We start from the raw sequence: 23,024 nt of genomic DNA on the forward strand, positions 1-23,024 counted from the left end.
ATGTCATTTTAATACTCTTGAAACCCATTGAGGATGATTTTTTAGGGGCAAAGAACTAACAAAAATTTTGACTTGCAGCTTCTGAGTGGTGCCAAACCTGACTGGCCGGCTGTCAAACACATAAAAAAATGACAGGATGTCAATTAGAACCTTCATTTTAGTACTCTTGAAAGCCATAGGGGATGATTGTTTAGTTGCAAACAACTAACAAGAAGTTTGACTGTCAGCTCCTGAGTGGTGCCAAAGTTGACTGGCAGACTATCAAACATGCCAAAAATTCGAGTGAAGAAACGTCATTTTAGTACTCTTGAAACCCATTGGGAATGATTGTTTGAATGCTGAAAACTAACAGAAAAATTGACTTTCAGCTTCTCGGCGATGCTAAAGTTGACAGACAGACTGTCAAGCATATAAAAAATGACAGGATGAAAATGAGAACAGTCATTTTAGTATTCCTGAAACGTATTAGGGATGATTCTTTAAGTACTAAAAAGTAAGATAATAATTAATTGGCTGTTCCTCAGTGGTGCCCAATTTTTCTGGCACACTGTCTAGCATGTCGAAAATTCAAGTAAAAAAACGTTATTTTAGTATTCTTTAAACCATTTGTGGATGATTGTTTTGGTGCAAAGAACTAACAAAGAATTTGACTGGTAGCTCCTGAGGAGTGCTAAAGTTGACTGGCTAAAGTTGACTGGCTAAAGTTGACTGGCTAAAGTTGACTGACATTTTAATCGGCAACCGAATGAAAGTTTTGTTCTTTTCATTAACTAAAATTTTCATCTATAGAACACTTCTCTAAAACTAATATGTTTATTGAAAAAGAAATTCCGAAAATCTCATTTCTTACTTAAATTCACAGCTCGCAACAATGGGTTTCAAGAGTAAGAAAATTACGTTTCTTCACTTGAATTTTTGGCATGTTTGACAGCCTGCAAGTCAACTTTGGCACCACCAAGTAGTTTCCAGTCAAACTTCTTGATAGTTTTTTTTTACCTAAACAATTATCCTCAATGGGTTTCAAGAGTACTAAAATGACGATTCTTCACTCGAATTTTTGACATGTTTGACAGCCCGCTAGTCCACTTTGGCACCACTCACGAGCTGCCAGTCAAACTTCTTGATAGTTTTTTGCACCTAAAAAATTATCATCAATGGGTTTCAAGAGTACTAAAACGACGTTTTTTCACTCGAATTTTTTACATTTTTGGACAGCCTTGGTACCACTCGGAAGCTGCCAGTAAAATTTTTTGTTAGTACTTAGCATTCAAACAATCATTCCCAATGGGTTTCTAGATTACTAAAATGACGTTTTTTCACTCGAATTTTTCACATGTTTGACAGCCTGCCGATCAACTTTGGCATCACTCAGGAGCTACTAGTCATAATTTTTGTTAGTTCTTTGCACCTAAAAAATGATCCCCAATGGGTTTCAAGAGTATTAAAACGACGTTTTTTCACTCGAATTTTTGACATGTTTGACAGCCTGCCAGTCAACTTTGGCACCATCGAAACCTGCCAGTCAAATTTATTGTTAGTTCTTAGCATTCAAACAACCATCCCCCCGTGGGTTTCAAGAGTACTGAAATGACGTTTTTTCACTCCAATTTTCGACCAGTTAAACGATAAATTGTTGCAAAATGCAACGACAGCTGTTAGCCATTCAATGAATTTCTAACTGTTGACTATGAAAACAAAAGAATCTGAAATTTGAGTGAGTACTAAAATAACGTCCATGGAATTGCCGCGAGCTCGCGGACATTTTGAAGACTCATAATATCTATATTTTCATAAAATATATCTACGTGGACAAATTACAGGGGGGGAGGTTGTTTGTCAAAATTCCACGGTTGTCTACAAGGGGGGGGGGGGGTCAAACAGTGGTGAAAAATTGTCCACGTGTTATAGTGATGGCCTCCTATGATTTCGATCAAATATTCTGAAATATTCTGACTTTTGTAGAGTATTCAAATATGTCATAGAATATTTTGGACTTTTATAGATAATTTATTATAAATTTAAGTTATCTGTAGATCCCCATTCTCTTTTTAGACTATGAACTTCAGCATTCCACTTATTTGTATGTATGAATGTAATGGAAAGCTCGATTCAAAGCTCGAATCCATTTTGCCAGATGATACTTGTATGTCTATCACCTCCTGATTTTCATTTCAACTTGGTTCCAGGTCTAGTTGGTGATCCCGTAGTGGCGTCACGTCTATCGAACATCCACGGAAGTACTGGTCCCGTAGAATTAGCGAGTGCACGAAGGTTACGCCTTGAAAATGAAAGATTGGTAGCGGAAGTCGCACGATTGAGGCGATTGTTGTTGAGTGGAGCGTCTCGAGGTGAGGTTGGTGGCGATGATGCTGCCCTGGAAGAAGAAGCACGCTTCGTTGCCCTGGAAATGGAGCTCCAGCATGCCAGGGAAGCCCTGCAGGTTCTCAAAGCTGATCGCAAAAGGCTCAAAGCCGAGAAGTTCGACCTACTCAATCAAATGAAAGCTCTCTACGGAACTCTCGAAGATAAGGAACGAGAACTTCGTGACTTCATTAGAAACTATGAACAGGTGAGTTTTTCTTGTATTGCAACCAGAATTGTATAATAGTTTCCGATCAGATCAATCAATATTTGATCCAACTCCTTAATTTAAACTCAAGTCTGCTTCGAATTATTTAAGAAGTCAAAGAAACTTCGGGTTAAAGAGAAGTTTTTCTTATGTAAATGTTTTCATCTTTTGAAGATCTAAGCTTTTGATCCTAAAACGCATTATTATTAAATTTATAAAATATTAAAATCATGTTCTTATACTATCTTTCCTTTAAATGAAAATTGAATTTAAATCTTTAATCAAATTCTACATCGGTCGAAAGATTTGTTTTCATTTGACTTCTTCTCACTCAATGCGATCAAAGTCTGATCGCCAGTGCTTTATATAGAATGGATGGATGTATATAAATAAAGTTGGTTTGAGCTTTTCTCAAAGGTGTTTCAATTGCCAGAGAATGAACGTCGACGCTGATTATTTCATTTTCACGAACCACACTTTTTGAGAAGATATTGACCTGGGATCATTAAACCAAGCAAAACCATTTTCTAGTGATTTGAATGAGGACTTTCATTCCTTTTGTCTCGGCCTATTTTCTAATATTTTTTATCTGAAAAGTTTGCTCGAGCTCAAGCCGTTCATTTTCTGAGGATCATGCAATGTCAGTAACCAGAAACCACCATTTATTTCTATCCTATAACGAAATCTTTCTATTACACGTTTAACTCACGATCGATTCCATTTGAAATTATACAGCAAAGTCCAGGTTTCGGTGTCAGAATAACGTAGCCTTTAAACATATAGTTCTACAATGAAAACAAAGCGATATGTATTTTTGTTCAGCCACAAAAAAAATCTTGGGAATCAACAGCTATTGAAGTTAACCTTAAATTGTCAAAATCTTTCAAAACTCAAAGATTTTTTTTTTGATGCTTTATTTGTCTACTGATATTGCACCCACCCTGAAAGATGACTTTCTCTGATCCAAATTGAACTCGGGCAAAGTGTAAACTTACGATGTAGTACTTTACAGGAAAAAAATTTTTCCATTAGATAAAAATAGACCGAAGTGAGGGAGGGGAAATTTTCGGATTTTGTACTGGTAGCCCCTTTTTCAAATTTACTAAACTCCTTTCGTATGGATTTAAGAAAATGTTGTCCTAAATGCTTTTGATAGATTTTGTTATGATCTATTGAATTGTTATAACCATTTCTTTTTAATTAAAAATTTAACCCCTTTTTTGCAAATCAAAAATATTTTAGATTTTTTTAATTTCGACCCATTTTCTTGGTCTTAAAATAAAGATCAAGATGTTTTCTTTCGAAACCTTGAAGCACAAAATGCCGTTTTTTTTTGTTTTCGAGAAATCCAATAAAGAGTAATGCAATACATCGATGGCGCTTGTCACCGCTGGGATGCTCACTCGGCGGAACTTCTTCGGACTAAAGCGTTTCTTTAAAACTAACTTTGCAGTCGTCTTCACAGCTAGCTTGTTTCAATCGCAAAGAAATTCAAGCTGCAACTTCAGAAATACTAAAACCAAAATTTGGCAGTCTAGCAACGATACCAGGCACCTTGCAGTATCCTGCGTTTATTCCTTAACAAGATCGGCAATTGCAGTTAAAGAACTTTTTAGTTGCAACAGAGTGAATTTTTTTGAAAAAAAAGAGTAGAAATCTTCGAAAGAATCAAAGGCAAGAAAAAAAGCCAACTGTCAAGGAAACATAATGAAAGATAAAGAAAATACCAAAAAATGTATCTGTCAAAAATTAAAAAATCAAACAGTTAGCAATTGTAAGAAAGAAATAAGCTTAAAACAGCTTTTAAATACATTTAAGGCTATATATTAATGCACATATGAACAATTTTTCCAGTTAAAATAGATTATTTTTGAAAAATTTACCTAAATTTACTTCCTTCTAGTATTAAATTCCTGTAGTGACTGTTATGCAGGCATTAACATACTGTAATGACAGACTCAATCCATTAAAATGCAGAGAGTGGTTCTATAGACAACAAATAATCATAATCATGATAAATTAGCCAGAAGAAGTGCCGCCGAGCGAACAGCGGTCACAAGCTGCGGCGCTGCAAAATTGTTTATTAGAAAAAATTTCCTAATAAAAAATATTATTAGGAAAAATCCTGTAAAACGAGAAACTTTAGGATGGTTGATGTTGGCCCGAGCGAATAAAATCTACAATAGTCATGAATATATCTGAACCATTTATTAAATGAAATCCGGTACAAAATAGGTGAAAATGTTTCGTAACATGCGGACAAATGCTTTCTCAGTTTCGTTCTCAAAATCTAACATCAACAAAATTTGTTCAAGGATTACTGCAGATAATGTACACTACTTTTTTCATAAATGTTTTTTGTAAGTAAACAATTTTGCACATTTTAAAAGATTTCATTTAGTTGACTGAAGCATTAACTTTGTTAATCATGGCGATTTCTTCGTTTGTACTGGCGATTGTCTACATGTTTGAAAAAAAAATCCATTTAACGTATATTTTCTAGGTACAAAAGATAGACGATTTCTAAAAATATCACTTACTTTTCAGTAAATTATATTTTAGTCAAATTTTTTGTAATTCGCACAGAAGAAATTGATTAAAGGTATCATTATATGTTTATCAACGTTTAAAGTATATCGGGGGTCATACATTTGTTATTTTTGATAACAAAAAATTTCTTACTGCAAAAATGGTTAACCTAAAAAAGGGAATTTTAAAAAATGTACGAGGTGTGTTCAAAAAATAAGGTGACTTTATGGTTTTCTCAAAAAATATTCATTCCTCAATATTTATGTTGTCCCCTTCAAAGTAATCCCCCTCAGATATAATACACTTGTGCCAATTCTTTTTCCAATCATCGAAGCACTTCTGATAATCATTTTGTGGTATAGCCTTGAGTTCTTTCAGCGATGCAATTTTTATCTCCTCAATTGTTGAAAATCGATGTCCTTTCATGGGTCTCTTCAGTTTTGGGAATTGAAAAAAGTCACTGGGGGCCAAATCCGGTGAATATCATTATTGACTTCATTCAACATCTCCTGAGCAATGGTCATGCGATGGATCTTTTGATCAAAATTAAGCAGTTTTGGAACAAATTTCGGTGACACACGTCTCATGCCCAAAACGTCCGAAAAGATAGCGTGGCATGAGCCAACCGATATGACAGAAAGGATTTTAACATACTTACACCCACGTCAAGGCATAATAAAATGCGCAATGTTTTTAAAGGTATTAAGGGTCGCTGATTACGAATGTGCAGTTGGGGTTTAAAAACTCAAAATGGCGGAACAAATATGGCAAACCACTTTTTGTTCGTATTCACTTGATACTTGTTACTCAGAGGTTTTAAGGGTCGCTGATTTCGAATATACAGTAATCAGCGACCCTTAAAACATTTAAAAGTACTGCATATTTTATTATACATAGGCTTGGGTGTAAGTATGTTTAAATCCGTTCTGTTTTCATTTTATTCCTCCACCCCTAGACAAAAACACCCCCCCTCTCTCTCTAAGGTCGGATGCGATTAATTTTGCATACGGCTAATCTGAAAGGGCTTGTTTCAGTCTTTAATTTTCGATATTAGTAAATTTTGTAGCACATCATGGTTTAGCTCTACAATGTTTCAAAAATGGCTAAAAACGCCGTTTTTAGGGGTTTCAACCCCTATTTACTCAAACACGTGACGTGGTGGGGAGTTTTTGAAGCCCGATTCGTGTTCAGGTGGGTTTTAACAAAAGGACATCGTACCCCTTTCTGCAGCGAGCTACACTTCCTTTACAGGATTTGGTTAGGTAATTTTTTCTCTTGAATGAACCGTCTTTCCACAATAGGAAATTTATTATGTGATTTAATACGCTAACACTGCGAGCTATTTTAGAAATTAGTCAAATTAAGTAACTGCAGAATTTACGCGAATCAAATAATACTCGTATTATTTAAGGTTCATTTTATAATTATGTATTTCGTTTGTCAGAATAACACTGGTTAACAAGATATCACCTATGTGTCTCCATGAAATAGAACGCGTCAATTCCGCTGTAATTTTTCCAGCTGAATTTCAATTCCGACTTCTATTCATTGCTTTCACGTTTAGTTTTGCAAGCATTTGAATGAAAAAAAATATATATACAGGGTGTCTAGAAAGTCCCGGGACGGTTGGATATTTCCTCAGGTAAAATATTTTTCAAAAAAGTGAAGGTCATTCTTGAAGTAAATTTCAACGGGGAATTCAATGGTGACCTTTATTTTGAGCGTGAAGTTGACCTTCATGGCTTTTTGACGGTCAACTTTGTTTTTTTTTAAATGGAAACCTCCTTTTTTACATATGCAATCGATAGAGCGGAAAATTCTACGTTCAGGTATGTACCCAAGTTATAGGACAATTGTAATGGTCAAGGTCAGTTAGAGGTTATTTGAAATTAACAAAGTTTTTCAAGAGGTCAGTGTAATTTCTGAAATAAATTTCAACAAGAAATTCATTGGTGAGCTCTGTATTGATCTTGGTTACAGCGTTTTGAATATTGTAAATCATAAGAAAATTTTTCATTAAAAGTTCCAGGTGTTCTGGTAAGAGTTCTGTTCCTCCCTGAAGAGTTATACAGTCCTATACCGTTTTTCCTTACGAATAATACGAATCGAAACTAAATCTACGTATTACGAGTACATACTTACTATCTTTCGTAGTGGAGAAGGGTTCAATCCTGTCTCAAAATCAACAATTGAAAGAACTGTAAGGCGCTTTATGAACCATGGATCTATCAAGGACCTTCAGAGAACTGGTCGGCCAAAATCTGCAGAATCTGAGGAGATGCAGATGGACATAGCCCAAGCATTTGTTGAAAACCCACACCTTAGTTCACATCGGGCATATTGGTGAGCGGGACGTTGCTCCTGAGACAGTGCGAAATATTTTAAAAAGCATTAATTCCCATCCTTACAAAGTTCATCTGGTACAAGAGCTCAGTGAAGACGATCCTGATCATTGGGTTGAATTTTGTGAAATTATGATGGACAGAATTGATAGATTGGATGTTGGAGAGTCACATACAATATTCACAAAAGATTAATGTTTGGGCCGGTATCTTGAATGATACATTGATAGGCCTTTTCTTCATCAATGGTAATCTCAATGCCCTTGCAAATGAAGAGCTTCTCAGAAACCAAACTGTACCAAGAATAAGGGAGATTACAGGCGATAATTTTCAAAATATTTGGTTCTAGCAGGACGGAGCAGCGGCTCATTACGATAGGGAGGTTCGAGCATATTTGGGTACTCAGTTTGGATACTCATGTCATTGTTCCTGGGTATTGCTAAAAGTAAACGTAAACTGCTCGGAAACAACCTTGAAAAAACCATGAAGATCATCACCAAGATCAATGCCGAGCTTACCAATGAATTTCTCGTTGAAATTTACTTCAGGAATTGCACTAACCTCTTGCAAAACTTTGTTAATTTCAAATAACCTCTAACTGACCTTGAACGTTACAATTGACTTATGACTTATGTACGTACCTAAACGTAGAATTTTCCGCTCTATCGATTTCAGGTGTAAAAAGGGGGTTTCCTTTTGAAAAAACAAAGTTGACCTTCAAAAAGCCATGAAGGTCAACCTCAAAGTTAAAATCAAGGTCACCATTGAATTCCTCGTTGAAATTTAATGTGTTTATCTGAAAAACTGCACCCGAGCCCAGTGAAATCGCGGTAAAATTTCAGCCACAACCACGTCTCACGACCGTGAGATAGGTGGTTACGGTCTGTAACGGAATCAATGCGACGATCCGGCAAAACTCTCGTGCACCCTGAGGACACGGAGGGACCCTAGGACGACCGCCTTCTGCATTTTTCCCGCAAGTGTTTTAGCATATTGTTGACACGCAGGGATGCTTTTCAGGCTATTGACGAGTGAAAGCTTGGCACCTCCAAGACCGCCGATGACAAGGACGATAAGGACGAACATGGTTCGCTTCTCGAAGTCAAGAAGAATCATGTAAGGCCTCAAGTGTGCAACAGAGACAATTGTCGAGAATATAAAGTTCCTGTATATGCGGCACTTCTCATTCTCGACAATTGACTCGATTTCCCTAGGAGCATTTAGAGAAGCGATATTAAGGTTGATGCCGTAAGAGTGACAGAGATAGTAATAAAGCACTCTTAGTGCCGCATTGTGCCTCGGGATGTAAGTTGTTCCCCCATGAGTTGGACAACTAGATAGTATGTGTACCAAATGCTCGGGGTGTGCATGGCACGCCCTGCAACTATCATCGGGAATGTCTTGCCTCAAAATGTGGCGACGGCATGTTAAGGTGGAAACGACTCCGTCTTGACATGCCAAAATGAAACCCTCCGTGCCAGACTTCAATCCGGGTGATTTAAGGAAAGCAAATGTTAGCTCACATGACATTGATTGATCCTCCACATTTCTGTGGAAGATGCCGTACATCTTCTTATCGAGGAGCTGTTCACGGAAGTTTTTCTCTTGTGCTTTCTTAATCCGGGCTTTCAGGAGTAAGTACTCGAGATAGATAAGATTTGATGTATTTTGCTCACGCCTGATGCTGAAGTTAAGTCCGAGTGTTTCAGCAGCGTCCTCCGCAGCTTTATACAGAAACGCTCCTTTGTCCACTTCTTCGTGCTTCCTGACCATTTTAAGAAGAGGGTATCTTCCATTTGCGACTCTGTGTTGTGTACCTAGAATAATCTCGATATCAAGGGATCTAAGCTCGTTCTTCGTCCATGGTACCACTCCAAATGAATACAGTACTACCGGGACAGCAAGCATCTTCATTGCAGGTACTTTGTTTCTCGCCGACAGTTCGGAAGACCAAATCTGCCGGATGAGACGTTTGTATCTGCTTCGGAGAGTATTATTTATAGATGTCACATCCTGAATGCGACTTTGTGGCACGCCCAGATATGTATAAGTCTCTCCAGCGCAAATGTGTCGTATAGCGCTTTTATCGATGAGCTCAGGGTCTTCAAGGATGTCATTAAGTTTTCCTCGCTTCAAATAAAACTTGTCGCATTTGTCTTACCTAAATTCCATTCCTATCTCCTTAGTATATCGTTCGACAATCCCTAGAGCTAGATGTAGTTGCTCTTTGTTTTTAGCATAGATCTTAAGATCGTCCATATAAAATGGCCGTCGGAATGGCGAAGTGGTAGAGATAGTGGCAATAATATGAGGCAAAACAGCAGTGAGCTCATGGTGTCGCCCTGAAAGACACCTCTCTGAAAAGTGACCTTGTTAGTTTTCACACGATTTTTTCCAGATGAGATAGTAAATCTGGTTTTCCAAAGCGGTTGTTCATACATTTCTTGCCACACAGGTTCAATTGCCCGTACAATCCTATCATTTAGGATAGCTTTGAATATCTTATACACTGTTTTCAGACAAGTGATTGGCCTGTATTTCTTCGGGTCAGCTAAGTTGCCTATTTTCGGCAGGAGTATTGTGCGCCCTTCCACCAACCACTTCGGAATCGGCTCTTCCGACTTTAAATATGAGGTGAAAATACGGGCCAAATGCTGATGGGTTGAAGAGAACTTCTTTCACCAGAAGGTTTTGATACAATCTGGTCCCGGTGCGGAATAGTTGTTCATCCCTCTTAATACTTTTTTCACCTCCTAGTTAGTGATGGGTAGGCATTCTTGATCAGGTGTTATGAGGAATCGCACAGCTCCTTGAAGTTATTTATATTTTCTGAGTCCTCGTCCAGTCTATGCTGCACTTCGTAGACTTTTCTCCAAAATACTTCGACCTCCTCTGGTTTGGTCAGCAGCTTTGACTTGTTAAGTGTGTGATAACGGGTCCGGAGTTCGCGCGCGAACTTTCGAACCTTGGCGGTAAAAATCCTAACAGATGTGATGTAGTCAATCACACACTGAATCGCATTGAATCCATTTTGATTGGCTTCCTCAGCTCTAGAGTGGTTGGCATTGTTGGCCGACCCATTGTCGGGACCCCTGTGCGTTCTGTCGTTTTGCACCGCACTTACTAAAACTATGGCTGGTATTGTCATTGTTGTTCCCACGAGAAGCTAGGGAAAGGGGTTCGTCCATCCTTGTAAAGCCCCGCAGGCAAGGATAAGGCTGCCTACGCTGAGAGGTCGCGCGGTATCCCAGGGTCACCGTTCTAGACACCTCACCCAGGTGCCATTCAGCTTACGGCACGGTTTTCACACAACCGCTTGGGGGTTAATTCCTTCGGAACCACCCCTGGACAATTGTCCGCAACTGCCTATTTATTTTTGTAACTATATTCAGCAGAAACCCTTGGTACTGGGACCCTCTATCCACAACCCGAGGACGTGTTCGTTGGCTTTATCATAGGCCATTCGGTTTGATTCTAGAGGAATCAAAACCGAAATGAATAGTATATATATATATATGACATTTCTTTGAACATCTATTAAGTATCTCAAATTTTAGAAAATTTAATTATGTTGTCTTAAAAATGTCGACTATTGTACAAAAAAAATGTATTATTTCCTGTTTTGAATAAAGTTTGTCTTGCTAAGTTTTGGTTACCCAGCAAGAAGAAAGTTTCTAGGAACTTTAGACTGATTTCAGGATATTGCGGTTCCTCGGGTTACTGTTTTAATTAGCCAAACAGAAATGCAAATTATGAAACCGTGGTTACAGCTGAGTTCTTTACCTCGCACGCATTACAATAAGTTCGCTGAAGTCAATGTAAAGTTATTTTAACAATGTCATGCAACTTTAATCGTACTTTCGTGACTTCGTTTGACTCTAGTTTTTGAATTTGCTCTGCACGTATTGTACATTTCAGCGTGACGTCCTTTTCGATTATTTTGATACCACTGGATCTCGATGATTTCGTTCTGACTTCGTACTGACTCGACACTGACTCACTACGGTGTATGACGACTCTTTCCTTATTCCTACGTCTTCAAGTATACGTTTACTGACTTCGTCATTGCTACAACGACTTCAACGTTACGAGTTCATGCTTTTTATAGTTTCACGTAATTTCGTTAAAACTGCGCGAAAAATTCTAGCGTTCGAAACGTTCGCCTTCAGAGTGAATAGCCCCTCGGCAGCAACAGATTTACGGTACTGCATTTTTAAATTCTCATTCCTGAAAATGTAATGTAATCGTGCAAATTTTCGATCTCTGGTTTTTAACGGATCTTTACGTTTCGGCCCTCACAGAATCCGAAAATCATACAATTTTATCGGTTTCTGTCAGTCTGTCCGTCTGTCTGTCTGTATGTCTGTATGTCTGTTTGTCTGTATGTATAGTTACCTGAATGTTGTAGCCACGCTAAATTTTGAAGGATTTGTCCAATCGAGTCCGCATTTTACACACTTTTGAAGGTACCCAAAATGAAGGCTAAGTACGTTAATCAGATATTTCTAACCAAAATTAAACAATTAGGAGCATTTTCAAAATTTTGATTTATTTTGAAATTTTAAAAATTTTTGTTAAAGTTTCTTATAGATAAGAGAAAGACTTGCAAATTATATAAGTAAATTTTTTTATTTTTATGAAAATTAGAAATGTTATATACTTTTCAAAAATTGGAAGATTTTCAAAAAATACAAAAAATTATTTTTTCATAGATACAAAAATCTCATTCAAAATTTTCACTAGATACCAAATATATTTCAAAACTATTCTAGCCGATTTTTTCAATTAGCCGAAAATTAAAAAAATTATAGCATTTTCAAAATTTTCTAATTTTTTTTTCTTAATATTATAAAAAATGTTGTCAACGTTTCTTATAGGTGGGTAAAAGACTTGCAAATTATCTAAATGAAATTTTCAATTTTGATGACAATTAAAAAAGTTATATACTTTTGAAAATTTTCAAAATTTTCAAAAAATAGAAAAATTTATTATTTTTTATAGATCTAAAAATTTCATTGAAAATTTTCACTAGATACCAAATATATTTCAAAACTATTCTAGCCGAATTTTTTGATTATCCCAAAGTTAAAAAAATTTTATTGCAAGGAGAATGTAATCGTCAAGGCCGTAAGTACTTTGAGAACCTTCTTAATGAGAAATTAAAAAAAGGAGGATTCAGCTTCTCTTAAGAAAAGGGAAAATGATTAAACAACCACAGCAGGGTCCTATTAGGATCAGGAAACATAAAATGTGAACATTATTTTGCAATATCAGAATAAGCTGTACCAGACCAAGGAACACACAAAAAAAATTGTAAGGCATTTGATATAATAGTTTTTAACATAGAATGTAGACAATTTTGCATTGTTGTCTGTGCACAAATGTGGAGGGTAATGCGAAGACCGAGCGCGGAGCGCGAGATAAATATATTATCAAGCGCAAAAGACGAGAACCAACAGTCGCGCGCCCTAGGCGCGCCCAAACTAGCGAGCGAAGCGAGCCGCGCGCGCAGCGCGCTTTAAGAGTGTGCCCGCGAAACGGGCTGATTTTTTATTGAGTATGGACATGCGTTTCACGGGATTTGTCCTCCGATAAAGCGCGCTTTCCATTCCCCGCCACTTTATCTTCTTTCTTCCTTTCACTCTTGCCTTGCGTCGTATTATAAATCCAGTTCATCTCGTTGGAGATTCGATGTGTCACTGTGTGCCTCAGTGTTCAACCCTTTGTGCTACATGCTGTACAATATCCCAGTAGAAAATAGCAAATACTCAATAATTTATAATTAATAATAAAAATTAAATCTTGGCCGATGTTAGAAAGCTGATTCTTGGCACAGGCGTAGGAACACCAAGGTTTTCCAAGTATTTAACCAATACTACCATTAATTTTGATCCAATATTATATTGGCTCAAAAACAATTTTTTTTTAGAGGTCAACTATCCCGCTCTCCATTCCATTCCAAATCCGAAAAAAGAAATTCCCTAATTTTTAATTATTTATTTTTTCATTTTAACAGGTGCCGGTTTTGACTTAAATTATACCATTCTAAATGCATGGAAAAAAATCACTTTTTCGAGTTTTTGGAATAATTTTTTCGGGTTGGGGAAAATGTGATGGTAAAGCATAGATGTTTGTAGAGAATTATCCATGAATGAATTCTATTTATTAGACATATAGGGTTAACACGCTTACACAGCCACATGTGTCCGTGAAAACTACCCTTAAGGGCATGTGACACAGCTAAATACTTATATTACCGACCACAGTTTTTCAGTTCACTGAATGTTTTTTTGAATCTAAGAATTTTTTTTGTAAATCAAATATCGAGCTGAAACTTTGGGAAATATATTAGAGTACAATAAAGTACGTTTAGGTACTGCATTCTGGTAGGAACTTCACTGAAAATTATTTCATCTTTTTTCTGAACCTCAACATTTTTTGAACATTCGAACTTTTTTTATACATAAAATATCGGTCTCAAACTTTGAGAATTGCAAGAGTCGAAAGAAAAATACGTTTAAGTACAAAGCTTAATAATAAAAGATGTAAAAAAATATATTTCAACAATCAATTCCAACGGCATCAGCTGATAACGTTGTACACGGAAATACGAAACCTGGCGACCACTAGACGAGGCTCTAGAGGGTTCGTATTTTCTTGTACAACGTTACCGACTGATACCGTTGGAATTGATGGTTGAAATATATTCTTTACATCTTTTATTATTAAGCTTTGTACTTAAACGTAGTTTTCTTTCGGCTCTTGCATTTCTCAAAGTTTGAGACCGATATTTTATGTATAAAAAAAGTTCGAACGTTCAAAAAATGTTTAGGTTCCGAAAAAAGATGAAATAATTTTCAGTGAAGTTCCTACCAAAATGCAGTACCTAAACGTACTTTATTGTACTCTAATACATTTCCCAAAGTTTCAGCTCGATATTTTATTTACAAAAAAAGTTCTTAGGTTAAAAAAACATGCAGTGAACTGAAAAACTGTGGTCCATAATATAGGTATTTAGCTGTGTCGCATGCCCTTAAAGCTAAAAATGCCAATTATTTGTGAAATGTACTTTTTTAGAACTCTATTCTCGTATTTTTTACTGCTAAATTTGTATAAAAAATTTTTATTTTTATTTTAATGGCTCAAGAATATTAAAATATATTTGAAAATGTTATATAATTTTAAAAATTATCTTTTTTTCTATAAATCGGTAGATGACCTTCAAGAAACAGACAATAGAAGCAATAATCTGCGTAACTAAATGAACTTTCACCGAAAAATAATCTCTTTTGAAACTTAGACTTGAAAATTCTCACCGAGAACCTGTTAAACGCTCTTGACATACTCGTATGCACCTAACTAGTAAGATAGAAAGTTAATTAGACTTCTTGGAAACCAAGACTGAAGTATCAGCAGTATATGTAAAATGAACTGTATGCATCTGAAGAACGCCGAATGAAGAAATGTTAAGAAAAGAGTGTAAAACGTTTGTGCTTCTTCAAACAATTTAAATAATTATCAAGTTTGAACTCTTGTGCCTTACATATTTTCAATTAATTAAGTAACTGATCTTGATTAAAAATATAAAAATATCAATATTGATTTAGCTAATCTCTAATAAAAAAAAGTGAGCGTTGCCTATAAGTTGGTTTAATTTCCAGACAAAATATTTCAAATAGTTCTTTGCTGAAATAAAGAGTGGGAATTTTTACTAGACTTTCGGTATTTCGTGTGGAATATTCAGTACAAGTTTTAATTATATCCACAAATAAAGTTACTTGTGCAAAAAGAAACGCCTCTCAACTATAATGCTTGACCACTGAACTACAGGGAGATCAGACCAATCTACTTCCGTAAAAATTGTTAGGCTCCCTAGCAATACACATGCATTAGGGTGGTTCTTATTTTTTACGTTCAGAGTTTCATTGCTCTCACCCAATATTTTTTTTAAATGCCCAAAATACTGTACCCTGAAAATTTGAGCCAAATAAGTTAATCTCATACTCCAAAGACCATGATTTAACTTGGCAAAAAGGCAGTTTTTTTATCTACGAATTAAGCGCGATTATATGTTACAAATAATTCTGCTTGTTAGTATCTTTGTCAGATCCAGAACAGTGTTCTGGGTGGGGGGGGGGGCGCATCACAAGATTATATAGACATGTTGTGATTACACACACACGCGTGCGCGAACCTGAAATAGTTTGTTTTTTAAGTGAACTTTTTTCCCTTAATTCAGCAACCCTTCATCTCGCAAGTGGAGTTTTGTGATTTTTATTTTATATAATTTTTTTCTCTCTTTTGAAGAATTCCCATTTTGTTCATGACTATCTAACGCCACCTATCAAATATCACGATATTACTTATTTCTTCGATAGATGTATTATAGAGGTAAAAGATAATTGTTTAAACAAATTTTTTTTACAAACAGAGTATTCATTGAATTAAATAAATTCATCGCATTCGCGGAATTAGAGAAAATCAATGAATTTCTTGAATCCTTTGAATTCCTTGCATTCCAAGAATTTCATAAATTTGTTGAATTTCGTGAATTCCGTAAATGCTGTGAATTCTGTGAATTCCGTGCCTTCTGTGAATTGCATGAATGGCATTAATTCCTTGAATTCCACCAATTTCTTTGAATTTCAAAAATTCCTTGACTTCCAGCCGACTACCTAGCTAGAACGTGATGTGCTGATTCTTATGAATTCATTCCTGGTGCAAAAATTCTATACCGTGCACTATGATCTTTCGCTTCAATAATAAAATTTCAGTTGTATATATACTTTTTTGGGAAGGTTAGTTATTAAAGTTAGGGAAAAATGATATTCACTTTGAAACACATATACTTGAAACAAAAGTGAAGGTTCAGAACAAAGAAATTCTTTTAAAATGTCCACCATGTATAACTAACAACCACCCTAATACAGATTCATACAATTTTTTGTAAATTCTTATTTGAATAATTCTGGTCTGTCCTAACAGATATTAGACTCCAATCACTAACTTGACTAATCAAGTTTTTGAAATATTTTAACGTCATTTAAAACAAGATGAAGATTTTAAACAAAATCCTACATAAAATTCGCTGTAGAGAAAGACCGCTTTTCGATGCTTTACTTCACAGACAATTTTTTTTAGAAATTGCTTTATCTAAATTAAATCGCTTTTCGGAAAGATATATTCCGCGAAGCTCCAAAAATGGGGTTCAAGGAATCAAACTACTTCTGCTCTGAAGCTGAAATAAAGTAAAGTGAAAAGAGGAAAATGACATAAAATTGAGTGAATAAAAACTTCTTGATAAATTATTAAGGAGGGAAACAAAATATATATACATGTGTGGATGTGCGTATAATATTTATGCAATGTAAAAAAATAGTAAATGTTGTGGATGAATGTAGGCCATGAAGAGTGGTAGTAGTAGTAATAGTAGTAGTATTTGGTGGCGGTGGTGGTTTTGTTTGGGGGTAGAATTACTGCCCGGATATGGGTCTGGTTGACCGTTGATTACAGCGGATGCGTGAAAACGAGGCGACCTTGGGACGTCTCCAGCAAGGTGCAGGGCTTCCATCAGAAGAGAGAGAACGTGAAAGAGAACGGGAACGTTGGAGTCTCCTGAGAGCTGCCAGGGACGAGGCGGATCGGAGTCTCAGTTTAGCAGCTACTTTAGCCGATAAGGAAGCTGCTCTATGCCACGCACATGCTACTATTAAAGAGGTTCGTGTGCTTCATATCAATTCTACTTTCTGCTAGTTCTATCCTATTCTATCTCAGGATTGAAGACTCAACATTCCACAATACTCTAAGTTCATAAACCCCAGGCCCATAAATTATTCAAAGATTGATCATTCTTGAGGAATTAGTAATTAGTTAAAAGTGAAATAAAATACAAGAAAAAATTTTTAGCACAAACAATAAAAGAATAAAAAATCAAATCAGTAAAACTAAAATATATTGAAATAAAGTAATTGTAGCTTTGAAATAGCCAACTGTAACCTTCATTCAATGATTTTTATATTAGATATAATATTTAGATATATAATATTAGATATATATTTTTATAGATATATAGTTGTAGGACATATAGGATATATAGTTATTAGATATATAATATTTAGATATTTAAATTACCTCTGCACAATAGTCGAAAACAACCGAAAATTGGCCAAAAATCAAATAGTGTGCAAACTTTATTGGAACTGAGCACCTTTATGTCTTCGGAGTCAAGGAATTCGAATTTTAGGTCAAAATTGTCAAAGAAATGGCCGCCATAAAATGGCGGAGCAAATTTAGAAAAACGGACGTTACGTTCGTGAAAAGTAGTCGGCAGGCGGGTTTTAGAGTCAAGGAATTTGAATTTGAGGTCAAAATTGTCAAAAATGAAATGGTCGCCACAAATTGGGGACCAAATTTGAAGGAAAAAAATGACGTTGCGTTCGTCAAAAGTAGTCGTAAAGGGGTTTATGGGGTAAAGGAATTCGAATTTGAGGTCAAACTTGTCAAAAACAAAATTTTCAAAAAAGGTAAAAATTGTGAAAAATAAAAAGAGTTCAGCCTCCCATTGCGCCTAATCAACATGCGCGTACACCTCGCTTGTAAACGAGTTTAAAGCGAAAGTAGCAGTTGGTAGCACCCAAATTTTTTATTTCTTCAATCACCACCTCGTTGACTTTGTATTTCAATAGGAACCACCGCGCGGACTGTTTTTAAGCTCATATTTTTTAATAAACTTTTGGTTTGCTAAAATTTCTGACAAGAAAACTTTGAGGTCACTACTATGTATTTAAATTTTATCATACGAAAACCTGAGGAAAATTCTCTCCATATTTTATCAATGAAATGGTGCACTTAGAACAAAATTTAGAGAACTTGCAATCGAGTGTTTAATTGGCCGTTTCGACATATCTCGCACAAATATGGGAGCAGGCCATCTATCGTGCCCTATCAAAGCCCACGTACGTAAGACAGGGCCTAATCCTTCCAGTATTTGATGCAGATTTTTCCTACTATTCTGACCGCTGTGCTATGTGACAAAATTAATCAAAGTCCTACCTTGATCTAGCAAACACGTATTGCTCGAAACGAACCCACGATGTTGGACAAATGTTTTAAGCATGGATTTGTAAAATAATTTATTATAAGTGTTATTACTAATAAAATAAATAAAACTTTAAATCAAATTTATTATATAGATGGATAAGGAATGCTGGAACTTCTAATTTGGCGCTAATGAAACTAGGATATAAATATCACTGATTCAGCTTACAGATCCTCTATATAGGTCCTCTAGAGCAGTGGTCGGCAAACTTTTTGCATAATTTTCAGGTATGGTCAGGCTCCACCCGACTTAATTTTTTCTACTACTTTTCGGTCTATTCATGTACCTTAGGGCTTAGTGCGAGTTAGCTTACTCCAGCAAGGGTCTTTTGTCCACAGGAATGTCAAAGTAAGGAAATTTTAAAACTTTAAATTTTTCAATTAGCGATTTGAAAATAGCATTATCAGCATCTGCGAATTTTTCCGATTCCAATGATATATTACTTGCCTACAAAGTTAAAAATTTGAAGGAGTTTATGATCAAGAAACATCATATTGACAGTCAATTTAATACTAAATACTTCTCAAACTGTCAACCTTTATAAACAAATTACATGTCTTTGGAATCGAAACTATACGTAGATTCCAAATATATTACTTTTAAGTCACTGATCGCAAAATTACGAATTTTTTAATCTCACATTTTTGTCCCATTTTCCAACAAAGGACCCCTGAGTAAAGGGGTGGTCTGGCCAAGCTCGCAGTTACTACCCTGAGAGTAGGTCACAGGGCAGCCAGGGCAGGCTACCCTGCCCAGGGCAAGAGCGTGCCGACCACTGCTCTAGAGCAGTGGTCGGCAAACTTTTTGCTTCATTTTCAGGTATGGTCAGGCTCCACCCGACTTAATTTTTTCTACTACTTTTCGGTCTATTCATGTAGCTTAGTGTGAATGAGCTTACTCCAGCAAGGGTCTTTTATCCACAGGCATGTCGAAGTAAGGAAATTTTAAAACTTTTAATTTTTTAATTAGCGATTTGAAAATAGCATTATCAGCATCTACGAATTTTTCCCATTCCAATGATATATTACTTGCCTAGAAAAGTTAAAAATTTGAAGGAGTTTAATATCAAGAACCATCAGCTTTACAGTCAATTTAATACTAAATACCTCTCAAATTTTCAACCTTTATAGACAAATTAAATGTCTTTGGAATTTCTAACAAAGGACCCTTGAGGAAAGGGGTGGTCTGGCCAAGCTCGCAGGTACTGCCCTGAGAGTAGGTCACAGGGCAGCCAGGGCAGGCTACCCTGCCCAGAGCAAGAGCGTGCCGACCACTGCTCTAGAGTCTAGGAAGAGTCGAGACACGTTTCCCCTTCCAAAGTTCGCTGTTGTACCGAAACTTTGATATTTTCATGGGGCACGAAAAGTTCGAACAGTTTTATTAATGCTTTTGAAACCTCCCCAATAATTTATAATGTTCGTGAGATGACTGTTGTTTCTATTCTGTAATAAATCCTTTTTAAAATAAAATTATGATCTGAAAATCGTGGCAACTCAAACAAATAAAAAATTTTTAAAATTCAACTAGTTCCGGTACAACGGCACCAATCAAAATTAAAATATTCCATGTCTCAATTCTCCCTTGATCCAATAGCCGATACTAACTCGGTAAATACTTAAAAATATTAAATAGAAATTTTATATTGAGAATTTTGAGTTATTATTTTCAATTAATGAATCAATTATTTGAATAAATTTTGCATCATGAAAATATGTAGGTGCATAAGATGTACTTTTAAGTTGAATTAAAATATAAATTTATCGTAATAAATATTTTTAGCTGCTACATCTTTTATGAAAAAATGAGACATTTTACAATTAAAGTTTACTTTTTACGAATAATATTATTTTGTTGTTTTGAAAAAAAAGCAGTGGAAATTCGATTACATGAAACTATACATTTGGAGACTTTAAGAGTTTTTAGATGTAGAGTTAAATTTTATACGAATGCCGCCTCCCTCACGATTATTAATTTAAGTAAACAATAATTAGTAAATTTGTATGTTTGTGTGATTAATTATGAATTAAATAAATTATAATTAAACGATAAAATTGTATGATAAAATTTTTTTAAATTTTTTCAAATAATATTTTACAGAAATTTATGTATCTTACTATGTTGTCAATTATGTCCCGATTTTTAAAATTGAGAACCCCATAACTTTAAAATTGAAAAAATGTATTTTTGAATTTTACTCGAGTGGTTGATCAGAATATATAAATATTTTGCCTTACATTTCTCAATTTAAGCTAAACGGTTACAAATTATTGCAAAGTTTCAAAAACATTTATCTCTTAATTGTTAGTTTGTAATAAAATAATCCGTAAATGAATTATTTGTTGTCGCGGGCACATTCTCATCATGCGCTGTGCCCGTGGCTCGCAACTTTGAGCGCTCTAGGGCGCGTGTCTGTTGATTCCCGCGATTCGCGCTCAGATCATTATTCATTGCATTTAGAATGCTTGAATGAAACTTTATCAAAAAGATCTCTTTAGATCGCAGTATTTATATGCGTGTTCATATTCTGAATTTTCGACTCAACTAAGAATATAGTTAAAGATTAAATTTCTCAAAGATCTGTAGGCTTTGAGGTACACAATATTATCGTGACACTCGCGCTGCGCACTCATTTTTTGACAGAGAGTTGTAAATTTATATTTTCTGAATCAACTTAAAATAAATTTAAAAAATACAATTCTTTTTTTAAACATTTTTCTCTATATCACGTTGTTATGATAATAATAGGATTTTGGTTTTCATATTTTTTTTTTATAGATAAAGCAAAATATCCTACAAGCCTTCTATTAGATTTTTTATGTAACTCGCGTCTTTTCGCGAAATATTGAAATTTTCGATTTTCTATATATATATTACTTGCGATAAAACAAAATTACGAGTCCTATCGAAAAGTGGTTTAAAGAAATTTTGTAGGATTTTTCAAAACTTGTACTTTCTCTTTGAGACTTTTTGTCGTATTTTGCGTCATTTGGTTCAAAATTTGTATGTTGTGGTGTCAAATTTCGGGCAATTCTAATACTTTCTCCATCATAAACAATAAGAATGTAAGAAATTAACACAAATTGGTAGCTCTTTTGTGGGTAAACAATTTTTGTTTTATCATTTTTTTTCGTAACTTGTATCATTTCTTCACAAAGTTTTTTTTTTTTTAGATTTTCAATGTTATTTTTCGTAAATAAAACAAAAGTTACGCGTGGTATCAAGAAGTGATTGTTAACAAATTTCTAGATCTTTTTTGAGATCCAAATTGTTGCTGATTCATCTTCTTTCGTGTCCTCCATAGTTTGACCACAAAATGGGATTTTTATATCTCGTGCTTTTTTGTGCAATAAAAATTAGAATTTTCGATTTCACAAGAAAATCCAAAAAGTTTCTATGATAATCTTGTAAGGCTTTTAAACAGAAATGTTTTCCTTTACTTTACTTGTTTTGATATCGTACTTTGTTTGGCTTAAAATTTGTATTTTCGATTAATATTAAAAATTTTGAAAATGGTATAACTCTGAGAATTTTTTTTGTATAAAAAAAGTCATGAGGATAAATTGTTTGGCTTTCTGAATACTATTAATAGTCGTAAATAAAAATTTTAAGTATAAAAAAATGGTCCCAGAATTCTTTTAAATGCTCTAACTTTATGAATTTTTATCCAAAATGGCCATAATGAGAATGAGAAAAATGAGAGGCCCTTTATTTTTTTTCATTAATTCCAGTTTTTAAAACACTTGAATTCTTTAATGTAAAACGCTGTTACTTTTCTCTGTAATATTGATATTTTATCCAATATAAATATAATTGAAAATAAAGTTTCTTAACTATAGTGTCAATATACTTGTTCTGTGTCATTCTTTTAATTGTTGTAATTTCGTTTTCTGAGTCTTGTCGATTTTTCCTTGTGTATTTTTATGCATAACATGTAGTATCTTTCCTCATTATTAACTTTTAAAGAATTGTTCTTTTTTTCTCTGTTTTTAAGAAACCTCTTTTCCTCGTTTTTTTCGCTTAAATACTTTTTGGTAGAAAGTCTACTATTACATTTGTGGTTCGGAAGGCAACTCATTTGATTAAAAATTCTAGTATTCAGTTGAAAATTTTATTATTCTGTAAAAAATGCAACTATTTTGTTAAAAAGTCATCTTGTTTCGTTAGGAATTCAGAAGCTTGGTTAAAATTTGAACTACTTTGTATAAAAATTATTCTTTTGGTTTTAGATTCACCTCTTTGGTCGAAAATGTAACTATTCTATTTTTAGAAAATTAATCTTCTGCGGATAAAAAGTCATTTTTAGGCTGAACTCTTTTGTTAAAAATGTAACTATTTTGTTGAAAATTCGTTTTTTTTTTAATAAGAATTAATTTTTTTTAACTGGCAAGGTAAATATTTCATTTTTGATTTAAATTGATATTTTTAATAAAAATCAATATTTTCTGGTTTAAAATTGCTCCTATCTTATTAAAAATTCATGTATTTT

At 34.7% G+C, this 23,024-nt stretch overlaps 1 protein-coding gene across 2 annotated transcripts in view; it reads left to right on the forward strand.

The window, feature by feature from the left end:
• LOC117167570 (kazrin) overlaps positions 1-23,024 on the forward strand; it is a 182,226-nt gene that overhangs the window by 89,692 nt on the left and 69,510 nt on the right. For both annotated transcript variants that reach the window (XM_033352604.1, XM_033352605.1), the window contains exons 5-6: positions 2,187-2,569; positions 16,954-17,157. In XM_033352604.1, the coding sequence (XP_033208495.1) occupies positions 2,187-2,569; positions 16,954-17,157 (587 nt within the window). The remainder of the gene's footprint in view (positions 1-2,186; positions 2,570-16,953; positions 17,158-23,024) is intronic.

Source organism: Belonocnema kinseyi, chromosome 2 (genome assembly GCF_010883055.1).
Source record: "Belonocnema kinseyi isolate 2016_QV_RU_SX_M_011 chromosome 2, B_treatae_v1, whole genome shotgun sequence".
NCBI classification, from domain to species: domain Eukaryota; kingdom Metazoa; phylum Arthropoda; class Insecta; order Hymenoptera; family Cynipidae; genus Belonocnema; species Belonocnema kinseyi.